General features: G+C 40.4%; 1 protein-coding gene across 1 annotated transcript; it reads right to left on the reverse strand.

The window, feature by feature from the left end:
- Positions 1–1,520: 1,520 nt before the first annotated feature.
- Positions 1,521–11,529, reverse strand: bcat1 (branched chain amino-acid transaminase 1, cytosolic). The gene is made up of 10 exons (XM_030780598.1): positions 11,479–11,529; positions 7,983–8,183; positions 7,044–7,154; positions 6,734–6,853; positions 6,397–6,557; positions 4,835–4,977; positions 4,174–4,259; positions 3,925–4,065; positions 3,653–3,727; positions 1,521–1,559 (listed from the first exon to the last, which is right to left on the reverse strand). The coding sequence occupies exons 1-10, from the start codon at positions 11,527–11,529 to the stop codon at positions 1,521–1,523; spliced, it is 1,128 nt and encodes a 375-aa protein (XP_030636458.1).
- Between the last annotated feature and the right edge of the window lie 1,444 nt (positions 11,530–12,973).

A 12,973-nucleotide genomic window follows, 5' to 3' on the forward strand; every position in this document is an offset into this window, starting at 1 on the left:
GTGTGAACTTTCAGTTCTGTGAGCTGGAGCATTGATTCTCTAAACACTGAGACAATCTACTTTCCATAAGTACATCCATACATCATCTTCCCTGGTCCCCATATCCCTAATACACAAACCCAGTGTTAATAAAATTTACACACTCACACATGCAACGCATCTATTTATCTGCTTAAGGACCATGAGGAAGACACTAAGACAATCCAGGTTTTAGAGAGAGGAAGAAATGTTTTAGGAAAACATTAACAGAGATGAAACAGACTCATCTTTTGGTTTTGTATGTGTTTATTATTTAGGATCTAAATAACAGACTATCTATGTCCACCTCATTGATGCATAAGTAACTCACACTATAATTTTAGTATTTGACAAATATAGAACTCTACGTGAATCAGAAATTGTGCTTTGTGTTCAACAGAGGTGTCAGGACAAGGCAAAACAGGTCCAGTGGTCGGTATAGATAGAGAACCACACGCTGACACTAGAATGTATTCGGGGCCAAGATCACAGGGATATTCCTCGGGTTCCCTTTTGACACACAAATACATCAAAACTAAATGGATAACATTCATACACTGAGCATTACATGTGTAGTGCAACTGGACAGGAATGATTCAATTAGAAGCTTCATTCTTCATTAAAGCCACCACTGCATATTCTCACTTCTATTCAAAAGAACAGACAATATTACTCAAAGCCTACAGTCCAGCTGGAGAGCTCTGGCCATACTGAGTGTAAACGAACAACTCCACTCCAATCATCAAAATGCTATCTTTGTATATCCCCTCCTCATTATTTACACAAACACACCACAAAGACTATGTAAAAATATATTTCTATCTAAAAAATACTCACAACAGTGTAACTGAAACAATATATTCACTATTTCACTAAGGCTTAGATTGGGTTTTCACATTTGCATGGCATTTACTGTGCGATACACCAGCTGTACTTGCATATCAACTATGACGGTAGTAAATGATTCTTAAGAGTACATCAATGTGTGAATATGTTTTCTTTGCTAGTCTTGGAGATTTTACACTGTGCTCTGTTGTGTAAAAATGGTTTACTCTGAAGAGATTCTCCGCAGAGGCAGAGGCAGTGACACCGATGGCAGCCACTCTGCAGTGAGACAGTACTTATTGAGCAGTGAAAGACACAGGGGAAAAAGGGATAAGACCACTCAACTATGCATGACCAGTGTTTCAAAGAAAAATATAGTTTGGGAGTCTCATAAATACCTTCAAAAACTACTGGAAATTTTTTTTTTCCACATTAAATCAAAGTATACTTAAAAGTATAGTTAAAAGAAGCCTAGGCTATTGTATTGCAGTTCTAGATAAAAAAAAAACAACAAAAAAACAATTATTGCACACTACACAGATTTCACCCACATACTGGCATGAGGCTATTTTTTCTGTTTTATCCCTATGTAGTTTATGTTTGTGCGTGTATGTTTGTGTGTCTGTTGGTGTGAGAGTGTGTACGTGTGTCAGGTTCTCCGCGTCTGATCGGCGTGACTACACAAGGAAGGCCCAGTCGCTTGGTGTTCGCCCGTACTGCAACCAAAGAAGAGCAAAAGGTGAAAGATAAACACGAGTGATATCAAGTTAGCTCAGACCAAGAAAGAGAAGAAGAAAAAAAAAAGGGAAAGAGACCTTCATCAATGTATTCCACGGCATAACCGTGCCAACATGCTACCAATCACACAACAAACAAACACACAAAACAAGCAAATATCCTAGCGCAAATCTATCAACTCAACCACAAGACAAATTAAAAAAAATACATGTTCCAAATCCAAGACAACCGTACAGACAAATCCAATTATTTGCGTCTCATGTTGCAAATTTGTTCTAATGGACGGGTGGGTACAGAATAAACAGCCGCCCGCCAGGAGGAAACAAAAGGGATGCGATTTCTAATTAACATGAAAGAGAGATGAACGGACGCGTTAGTAAACCCATCTTTCATCCCTCTCTCTGCCCCACGCCGACACACGCTTGTTTGTGCCTGTTGTTGTCTTCTGGAAGGACAGAAAGCGTGTGTTGCGTTGTGCTTAGGAAAAATTAAATGTCAACAGATTTCGACGCTTTCGTTTAAGCGCTCTGTCGATTTTATTGTTCGTTACAGCCCCCTATGTGTTGCGGCAGCTTTATCCGTCTCGTCTTGGCTTTTGAAGATGGTTTAGGCTGGGACAGTAATTAGGGCTTGTGTAATTACAGCGGGCGTGTAATGAGGGTTTCTTGGGAGCTGTGTCTGGCCCGTACCACTTTCTCTCTCTCTCTCGCCGTCCCTGGGCAGCCATTAAAGCTCACATTAGCCTTATACTGTCAGCCTCGCGACCCGGAGCTGATGCACAGAAATCACATCAGCTACACACACATACACATGGGCACCAACAGCACATTCTCTGTCTGATTCACCAAGCTAGACTTTTGGAGATTTAAAGACTGAGAAGAGTGGCTGCACAATGACGAAAGGCAGGGCTAGACTGTCAGTACCTCTGCTTGAACGGTTACTCTGTGGCCTCCTGCTGGTCATTCTGTGTTTTTGTTTTACCATGTGCTTTTGTTTGTTTTGGTTTTCCTTGTGCTTCTGACCCCGCCCCTCACTTGTGTTCTACTTCTGCCATTGTTTGTTTCCTGCCTTCTGAGTTCACCTGTTTCTCATTTTGTTTGTATTACTCAGCCTATTTATATCTTCCTCTACTAGTCCCTGTTTGTCAGATTGTCCCAGCCTCTTGACTGTGTCCAGCTAGCCTGCTAGCGGTATTCTGCCTGTTTGCCTGTTTGCACCCTGCCAGTTTCTGAATTGTGATTTTCTGCCTGCTGTTTTGGTTAGTTTGCCTGCCTTTGTCTGGATTTCTTTTGGACTGTTTTCAGTTTGTCTAAGTTTTTGGTCTATAGCTATTTAGAGTGCTGTTTTTGTGTTTTTGCTTTTTCCTGGCGAGACTGGAGATTTTTGTGTTACTTGTTGAGTGAGATCTTTTTCTTCATTAAATAATTGAACTAAATCTGCTTTTGGGTCCAATTCTCCATTCTAAACCTGACACTAGACAATTCTGTGTAAGACTGCCTTGTAGACATACAATAACCTGAACTGAACATCAGTGTGTCCTACAGCTATGGCACCTTTTGCTCTTACCACAGGTTTGATTGAGACACTACTGAGAAGACCAATACAATAAACCAGTTCAGTTCTCATTATAACTGATGCACAGTGCATACTCTTTAGTTATGACTGAGTGCAAGACCACAAATATTATGACGAAATTTTGATGGCATATGATCAAATGTAGGTGTGCCTGCATGCCACACAAATCCAAAAACAAACATGCATAGAAATATGGACCTCCTCCAGAAGAGGAGGTTAGATAGTACCAGCATCTTTGTCAATCATTTTGTAAATATAACAAAAATGTTACAATGGCTAACAACTTAGAGGGGGAATTTATTCTGTCAAGACAAATACAAGGGTTTAGGCTATAGGAAGTATTTGTGAAGTGTATTAAAGCAGATGAAAGCCAAAAGCTTGAAAAAAACAGGCAAAATGTATATCAGACTAATGCTCTGTGTGTGTGTGTGTGTGTATGCCTGCATGCGTGTGAATGTGCATCCGTGCATGTGTGTATTTGTGGTGTTATACTCACCTGAATGTCTGAGAGCTCTTTCAGCAGTCTTGAGGCTATCCGTGTGTCATTTTCCTGACTAGGAATAATTAGGTTCTAAAGAGGCAGCAAACACATGTCAGACCTTGTTGGCCAGCTAAAGCATATCAACTTTTTATCAATACTATCTCTGTAACACTTCTTTTAACTAGCAATATAAAGATTTATCAAATATCAATATTTGACTTTACTGAAGGCTCCTAGAGAGAGAGATAGGGAGAGGGGGGGGAGAGAGAGAGAGAGAGAGAACTGACCTCTCCCTGGTAGAGGATCCTGCCTACAGGGCTGACCACACAGGCAGTTCCTGAGCCAAACATCTCTTTAACTCGCCCTTCCTTCAGAGCACCGCACAGCTCAGCCATGGTCAAATAACGCTCCGAAACCTTAAACTCCCCCTGGGAAGAGACAGGGAGTGGGAACACTATCACTAACAGACACACTGGAGGGCATGTGTGTGGGTTCAAGGAGCTCTCTATAAAAAGAGGCAGGAGACCAGATTTTACCCATTTGCGTGTGAGGTCCAAGATGCTCTGGCGTGTGATACCAGGTAGGATGATTCCATCCAGAGGTGGTGTCGCCAGCTCATCCTCTGAAAAATACGCAGACTTGATTATGCTCTGACGAGAGAGGAGATACTTAAATAATAAGTAACACAGGCACCTCCCCTTACTGATGGGCAGTAATCTCCGCAGTCTAGACAGGTTTGAGAGTGGTTGGCCATTGTACACTTATTACTTTACACAAGTCAATCTTTCCAGGTCAGAGTTCTAAAAAAATGAGGTTAGGAGACCAAGCCCTGACTGAGAACTCTACCAGTGACCTGTATTGTGACTGCATATGATTGACTGTATGTGACTTGTTGGGCAGTTCTACTGTTTGACCAGTGGAAAGTCACTGATGAAAAACCAAACCAAAATGAGTCAAACCTCTGCAGAGTAGGGAACTACTTTTACTTTTCTGACCTCAAACTGATATTAGTTTAAACCATTTGATAAAAAAATCAGTGTATATTCTAGTACCCTGTAAATAATTCATTCATAGCAATAATCAGTTCCTAAAGGACACAAAATCTGTTTTGCCATTATGACCTCTGACCACGGCTGGGATGGCTTAGAAAAGGCTGTAAACAAATGAATCTGATATGAGAGAAAAAATTCAAATCACCTCCATTTTCGTTGATCCAGAAAAGAAAGACATTCATGGTCCCAACCTCAGTAATCTGATGGTCATCACCATACAGCCAGAGGACCTGCTGACACCCCTTCTCTACTGCTTCATACTGGGCATAAATGGAAGCTCCATAGTTTCTAGACAGAAGGAATACAAATCATTAACAACATTGTTTGAAGTTTTGTTATTTTCCACAAACACAGAAAAGTTTGCTTAATCTTCAACTCACAACTCTGGTTAACAGAATGTTTTAGAAATCTTTAAGAGGCTGTATGTGGGGCCTGTATTAAGGTCAGGGAAAATGTGGAATACGAATAGTTTTCAGATTTTACTTCCGCCTACTAGCAGTTTGTTCATACAGATCTGTTACAACTAGGATTGGGGTAAATTTACAAAGCAATTCATCATATTCACGTAAAGAAATACAATCAGGTTGGAACTGGAATTAGAAAAGAAATTAGAAAATTTTCTAATTCCATTAAGGAAATGGAGCTGCATTTTAATTACAACTATAAGATTTTTTTATATGAATTATGAGAAATATCAAGTTATTGTACTTTGTGGAAGATAAACTCAGGTCCACCACTTTGAAAGAAGTTTGACTATTTTGATTGTCTCAGTGGAAAATGAGAAAAAGTGCTGTTCAAATATTGCAGAAAGTTTGAAGACACGTTTTAGCAGCATCTAAAATGTAAAGTTAATAATCAACATAATAATTAACATAAACACAAATGAGTGTTTCCAGTCATTCTAATTCAACAATTCTACATTCTCAGGATTTTTAATGTCAACACCTATTCAAATCCCTGAACTGAACTGGAATTATCCATCAATTCTCAGCTGAATTCAGAAGTGACTCCAACTTTAGCGATTTTGCACATATGTGGCCGCTTTTTTCATCAAAACATCTTCAAACTGCAACAGTGGATCTACGGTGCAGTAAACAATTTCATCTGTGAAATTTAAAAGAAATCTGTCATCTGTCACTTGTGTCACTGGGATAACTGAACAATAAGAGATACCTGTGCTAACTCAGCTATAAGGCATTTCTGTGTTCACCCTGCTGTGAGCTATGTCTGTATTGATTGTGCTGACAGGTATGTCTGTGCTGTCTCTGCTGTGTGTGCTGTCAAGTTTTTGTGTGCTGACTGTGCTGAGAGGTAGGCTGTGTTGTCTCTGCTGTCTGTGCTGTAAGGTTTTTGTGTGTTGACTGTGCTGACAGGTATGTCTGTGCTGTCTCTGCTGTGTGTGCTGTCAGGTTTTTGTGTGTTGACTGTGCTGTAAGGTCTTTGTGCGCTGACTGTGCTGTGAGATATGTCTGAGTTGACTGTGTTGTGAGCTATGTCTGTGTTGACTGGGCAGTGAGGTATAAATGTGTGAAATATAAGCCACTTACATATTAAGTTACGGATATTTATGCACAGATTTCTGCTATAAAATGTCTCTAGCACTGATTCTGACTATACTCTAACATGTCTCTGTTGGGGCCTGGATACATCTAATTTAAGTGTGGTATAATGTGTCTCTTTATTGTCTGTTCATATCCGTGTCCTCACCCTCCCATCTTGCAGTCTCCAGTTCCCCCTCTCCAGGCACGGATATATTTAGCATCAGCCCACAGTGACACAGGCTGAGTCCCTGTACTGAAGTAGGAACCCACTGGAGTGAGGATGACAAACAGCAGTGCACGCGAGGGCTTCTTCACACCCAGTGAAGGCTAAGTAGGAGCACACACACATGTACAAACACACACACACAAACACATACACACACACACACACACACACACAAAGCTTGATGTCAGTGAATTTGAGCTAAAGCTACTCATGTGGTCAGACATTGACGTACCAACATTCATGCCATATGTGCCACACTAGAGAGGCCTGAGCTCACCTCAATGCCCAAGAAAGTGGGGCGAATGTACAGGCTGGCAGAGTCTGAGTGAGGCACCCAATCTTCATCCAGTGACACCAGCTTCCTGATACACTCCAGCAACTCAACCCCATCAAAAAGCTATACAGAGAGAGAGAGAGAGAGAGTGAGAGAGAGAGAGAGAGAGAGAGAGAGAGAGAGAGAGATCAGCATTTAACAGTAAACCAGTCCAACTGAGAGCAAAAACAGAGACATACGCATGATATCAGAGTTGAGTCAGTAAACAAAGTATCACTGTGTGTGTATTTATGTTGTAGCACACTGGTCTCACAGGTAAACAGGCTCTCTCAGCAGACTTCAACATCCTCTTCATATTGAGCATAGGTCTGAAGAGTCGCACTTTACCATCCACCCCACGATATGCCTTCATCCCCTCAAACAGCTGTGCAGAACACAAACAACGCACAGACACCGGGACACAAATACAGATAAACAGATACACACACAAACAAAATAAAAGTTCACTGAGTATGTGCATTAAAGAAGGCAAAATGACGAGCACTGTTTACTTAAAACCCCTGAACAGTTGGTCTGTTCTAGAATCAACTATAACCCTGATTTGAAATGTGATCAAAATGTCTTTGTCTCGATGTAATGAAAAGTCTTAGCTCTGACTTTGCTCAACGAATGCAAGTCTATATTCCCAAAACAAATATTACATCATAATATCATTATTATAACTTATTTATGACTAGATTCAGTAGACAGTATATATATATATATATATATATATATATATATACTGTCTGCCTATGTATAGCAGTGTTTTTATTTTAGCTGAAAACAAGCACGGATCTACAGACAATGCACTCAGACCCCAATATCTAATTCACTGTTCTATAGGGATGTTTGCATGCGGTTTGTGCTCTTGAACAATGACCCCAAAGCTACTTAATTCTCAGCTCAGAACAGTTCTATGCCACTGAAATGTGTGGTATGAGCGACTGTACTGTCACATGAGCTGTTCACCACACAAAGACCCTGCTAAAGGCAGTAGGGTTTAACTAAGGTCTGAAATATTTGAAATGCCTATTTTAAAACTATGCATGGCTTTTCAGAGTATAAGATAAAATAAAACAAAATGAATTTTTGAAATGCCAGAGTACAGCAACTTCTAAGTGATTAGAAATAGCAAGTGAGGGTGATACTGAATGTTATCTATAGCTACTGGGACACACTGGATGTCCTGGGTCATGGGGCAGGGACTGACCTGCACTGCATAGTGCAGGGCGGCGCACGCAGGGTGGAGGGACAGGTTGTCAAATGGTCGAATGTGTGGTTTCTGCCAGCCTCCATCACTGCTCCATTCAATGGTCAGCATGTGGTCAGTGAAGACCGTTCCAAACACCAGATTGGCTGGCTCTGGTTTAGCTTTGTGGTCCTGGGCCATCTCAACCACTGTGTCCTCTGCCTGAAGGCCAGACACACACACACATTCACACACACACACACACACACACACACACAACACAGACAGACAGACAGACACACACACACACACACATACATTCACTCAAAGATCTTATTAAATCTGAGCGTTATTACATTCAAAGCACATTTTTTACAGTCATCAAAGTAACCAGTAGGTGGTGCCATATCCACACAAGATCACAGTAAATACACCAATAAAGCATACAACAGACAACAGCGACCAACCAGTGGCCCTCTGCCTGTCCTTACCTTCCCTGAGAAGGCTGGGCTGAGAGCCTGGGATTAAAGGTACTCATAGCTTTGCTGTTCTGCTACATTCCTGTATAATCCCAGATTACAGAGAGAAGGGTGAGGGCCTTATGCCTCTCTATGCAGTCACAACTGTTTGTCTCACAGTGACCATTTAAAGCACTTTGACACTTTCATTCACTGTGTGCAAGGATACTGTTAATTTCAAATACAGCTTCTACTGCCTATCAACCAACCATGTTATTCATACTGTCTTCTGTCAACAGAGGACCAACTCAGAAATTCTGTCAACTATGTTTGTACATTCTGTGCAAATTATGCTAAAAGTTAAAAAAAAATCATTGAAACCTGATCATGACGGTTTTAGAAACCATCAGTCTCCCTTTTGGCTACCCGTTTGGTCATGTTCACCTTTCTCTGACATTTATTACAAAGGCAAGTATTAATATCAAATATTTTCATGGGCTGCTCTCTGAAACACACAGAGAGGGAGAGAGAGACAGAGACCAATAAAGAGAGAGAGAAAGAGAGACCCTTAATACAATTAGGGTAAATGAGTTACAATCTATGTCCAGTGCTGTCTGGCTCTTCACCTTGCGAGCTCTGAACTGCCAATGGTCTGATTACCTTTCCATAAATACACCAGATCCAATTGTGCAATGGGCCATAATCCCTCTAAACACTAGAAACAAGAAGCCATCATGGAGCTGCCTCTTTAACAATACACAAAAACTGTTCCTTTATGAATTTCAGATAAAGGGAGGCTTATATAATTATCACTTTTAGAAATATTTTTATTGATTAACTATTAATCAGGCACACCATGAAATCCTGTCTTCATCTGAAATCAGGTGACACAATTACATTCTGACTGCCTTGCACACTCTGTTCGTGACCATATATAATCCTATTGTTTTATCTTTGTACAGTGAACCATTGGGCACTGAAATGTCTATGTTGTATTTCTAAGTGTATCTGAGAGGCTGTTGGCACTCTGTCTGACCAGACTGTTCAGCTAAGAAGGGTTAGAAGAGTTTATCTACAACAAACAACACAGGTGCTAGGTCACTTACAGGTACAAATAAATAAATACATAAAAATTTAAATAAATTAATAAATAATCATTAAAAAAACAACTACATGGGAAAAAGAAACTGGGTCACAGACACTCATTCAGTGACTTGCAGTATTTGTTTGACTCTGGTCTGTCTGAAGATTGACTTGTTAGTGACAGTATCAACTCTGAAACTGTACAGTCTGGTAAACTGTACACAGGCTGGTGTCATACAGTTACACAAGCCATTACAAAACTCTGTGTCTGAATTTAAAAATGCAGTGGATCCTATTTCTTGAGCTGTTTAATCACTAGTCCTCTTTGTTCCAAGCCAAAGCTAAAGTCCATTGAAAAGAACATGCCCCTGCCTTTTAACATGCAGTACAGGTTGTCAGAGCGTGTCACAAATTGTGTGTCAGCAGCACTGTATAATTCTGCACACTGGACTGCAGAACTCTCTCTTTCTCTCCCTCGACCACACACTCAATCAAAGCCCAGAGCACTGAGCATGCTCCAAGTTAAGGGTCCAAGCTTGATTGACAAGGCTTAGGGAGATCTGAGAAAGTGCTTTGTCTCTATACTCGGCACGGGACCTACTGGAAAAGCCAAGGGCCTTTACTCAACTCTTCGTCCAAAAACAAGGGCCCACTCTCAGTAAGGGAGATGAGGTCAGGGCTCCACAGAGGTCTTTAAAGAGTTAAAGTTATTTTATTCTAAGAACATTTGTCCATGTAGAATACTGAGAAGGTTCAATGGGAGTTATTCAGTCAACATGGGACATTTTGCTTCTGTGAGAAGAGAGTTTGGTGTGGACTCAGCAGGGAGACGAGAGGATATCCAGGACAAAGAGTGAGATGGGTACAGAGTGACTGGGCTACTCAGAGGGGAAATTTTTATGTTTTTAGAGAAGACCTAGAGAACATCAAAATGCTGCCACTGGACACCCCACTAAAGGCAAGTGTTGAACCATACACAATAACATGCTCAAAATATCACTGGTAAAGCTCTACATTCAAATGTGTGTGTACAATTATCAAATGTGTGTGTACAATTATCAGTAAAAAAAAAAACATTTGACATACAAACATTTTTCAGATATTAAACAAACAGTAGAGTATTACCTTGAAGGTAGGAGTAATGTCTGCCAGTCCATTGCTCAAATTACGTGCATCAGGGGCCTCAAAAGGCAGAAATAAACAACATTATTGCGGTACACAGTGAAACACAGACATAGGTAGACCGTAGTCTGTTCCTCGCCCCCCTCCCCTTATCCAAAATATAAATAATGTAGGATCATGAAAATCAAATTTAAAAGAGTGCATTCAGTGAGTGTCTTCAATGAGAAATATATTTTATTGACACAGGGTACACTAGCTCTGAGTTCTTTCCTTCAGAGTAAGGACTCAGTCTGCATGTGACTCGTTGGCTGGTTGAATCCTTGGCTGAACACACACAGTCTCTGATTTATTTATACCATCCGCTTAATTTACGGTAATTTGTAATTACCTCAAGAAATTACCTCACATTTTAAAGACGGCTCATATAGTAACCTTAGACAAACGGCTTTTTTTAAACCGGTGAATGTCATCCTATGTTGTAACGAAAACAGCGTAACTCGCTTCTGTATACATGACCCATGACGACGGTAAATCATGTGTCGTCATATGGCCGGGTCTCATAACCCGAAATATGTTATCCCAAATACCAACATCGTACGTTACAGAACTACTGTGCTAACAACACAAACAAGAACATTCACGATAATGGCAGCATGAGAAATTAGCTTGACATTCTGCTTCGTTTCCTAATCCATGTGTAAACCACATAAGAGCGTCTGGTGCGCTGTAAAACACGGAGCTGTGATGCCCTGGGTCTCCTCGGCATTTCATCCTAACATTATCAGTATGTTGGAATGTAAAGCCTACGCACGCAAACAATCGTTACCAGTGAAATATAAGGGGAGTAAATTTACCTCGGGAGATGGAGCGCTCGTTGCTGATGCAGGCACTGGAACACTCGCCATGATGAATATCGTGTAGCCTAAGAGTCGCGCACCCTGTCTGTGACTCTTAAACCGCTTACAGATTAAAAATTATCCACACCGTTGCAATTTTACATCAAGTATTCAGACAAATTAAAATGCTGGGATCTGAAAGTTTATACACCTCGCACAAAATGTGTTAATATTTAATTAAGTTTATGTCTGTAAGTGCACTTGACAACAGATGTGGTGTTCTCCCCACCTACAACTAAGTTTGTCCACTTATGAATATTTTAACTGTTATGTTTGTTGTTTAAACCCATTTCTTTTAAATAAGCAATTGTAGTATCATTATTTCTAAAACTCGTTGAAACTGTGTAGGCGAAAGATAAATGAGAAACTTGTATTCGTCAATGATTTTAAGAGTCTATAACATGTACACTGTTGGACATGATTGCTCAGCTGAGCAAGAGTCTGACGAAATATTGCGTACAGTTCCTGAATAACCTTTATCAAAACCGAATCCCTTAAAATAAACACCTCCGCATACTGATAAAAACAGCAAACAACTTTTCTCTGGACGTCCGCTCTCATTTTAGAAAATGAGTAATGATTTTAGTCGTTGCATCTAAACATCTTGAACAGGTCTCACATTAAGACTAACACAGTTAATTTTCGATTTCTGTAAAAATCTTGAGAAAGTTTGGATTTCATTGAGCTCGGTTTGTTATTTATGCTCCGGCACACCACTACCGAGTTATATATTTGAGAGGAATAGCAGAGACAACACTGCCTGTGTATTTGACTATGAATGGTCTATTTTCTTGTTTATTAATGAACTATTTTGGTAATCATTTTGAAAAATAAATAATAAACCCCACAGATTATTGAGGATCCTTACTCAGCTAAGCAATCCACTTATGAACTAACCACTGCACAGTGATCACATGCACGTTCACCGTTAGCGTCCGCTGGGTGGCATTCTGTACAAGGACAAGATTAGCCACATGACGGCAGTACGCGCGTCCTCAGGTTTAAATACATTACGTCATGCCGGCGGGCTCGTCCGACCTAATTGAATCGCTTTTCACTTGCGTATGAAAACATCTTAATCTGCACAATCAGAACCTCGTCGTCGAAAAGACTGACAGCTTTAAGCAGTAAGGAAAGTTGAGGCAGTATCGAAGTCTATCTTGAAAGTTGCAAATGTGAGTGATTTGTAATTATGTATTGAACTACCTTTCTTCTTAAGTATGGGTTACATTTTCCACGCGACTGCTGGAAATCCTTGGCAACCCCTTGCTTTCCATCTAATGAATGAATAGCAGCCCAAAAGTGGTGGTTTGACATGACCTAACTGTGAGCAACATTGAATAATTTAGAAAGAACAAATGGTCACAGTAGACATTTGGTATAAAATGTTTCGAGGTAGGCCTAGGTTTGATAGGTAGATTGCACAGAGGCTGCTGAAAGTTATCATTTATCA

This window comes from Chanos chanos, chromosome 1 (assembly GCF_902362185.1).
Source record: "Chanos chanos chromosome 1, fChaCha1.1, whole genome shotgun sequence".
NCBI classification, from domain to species: Eukaryota; Metazoa; Chordata; class Actinopteri; order Gonorynchiformes; family Chanidae; genus Chanos; species Chanos chanos.

What these genes read in the sequence shown, in the direction of transcription:
- bcat1 (XM_030780598.1), bottom strand. Translation starts at nt 11,529, where the DNA reads ATGGCGAGTGTTCCAGTGCCTGCATCAGCAACGAGCGCTCCATCTCCC. An exon ending in CCCTGCACTATGCAGTGCAG is followed by an intron (nt 7,155 to 7,982) that starts GTCAGTCCCTGC and finishes TGTTCTGCACAG; the next exon opens with CTGTTTGAGGGGATGAAGGC. An exon ending in TGGACCTCACACGCAAATGG is followed by an intron (nt 4,066 to 4,173) that starts GTAAAATCTGGT and finishes GTCTCTTCCCAG; the next exon opens with GGGGAGTTTAAGGTTTCGGA.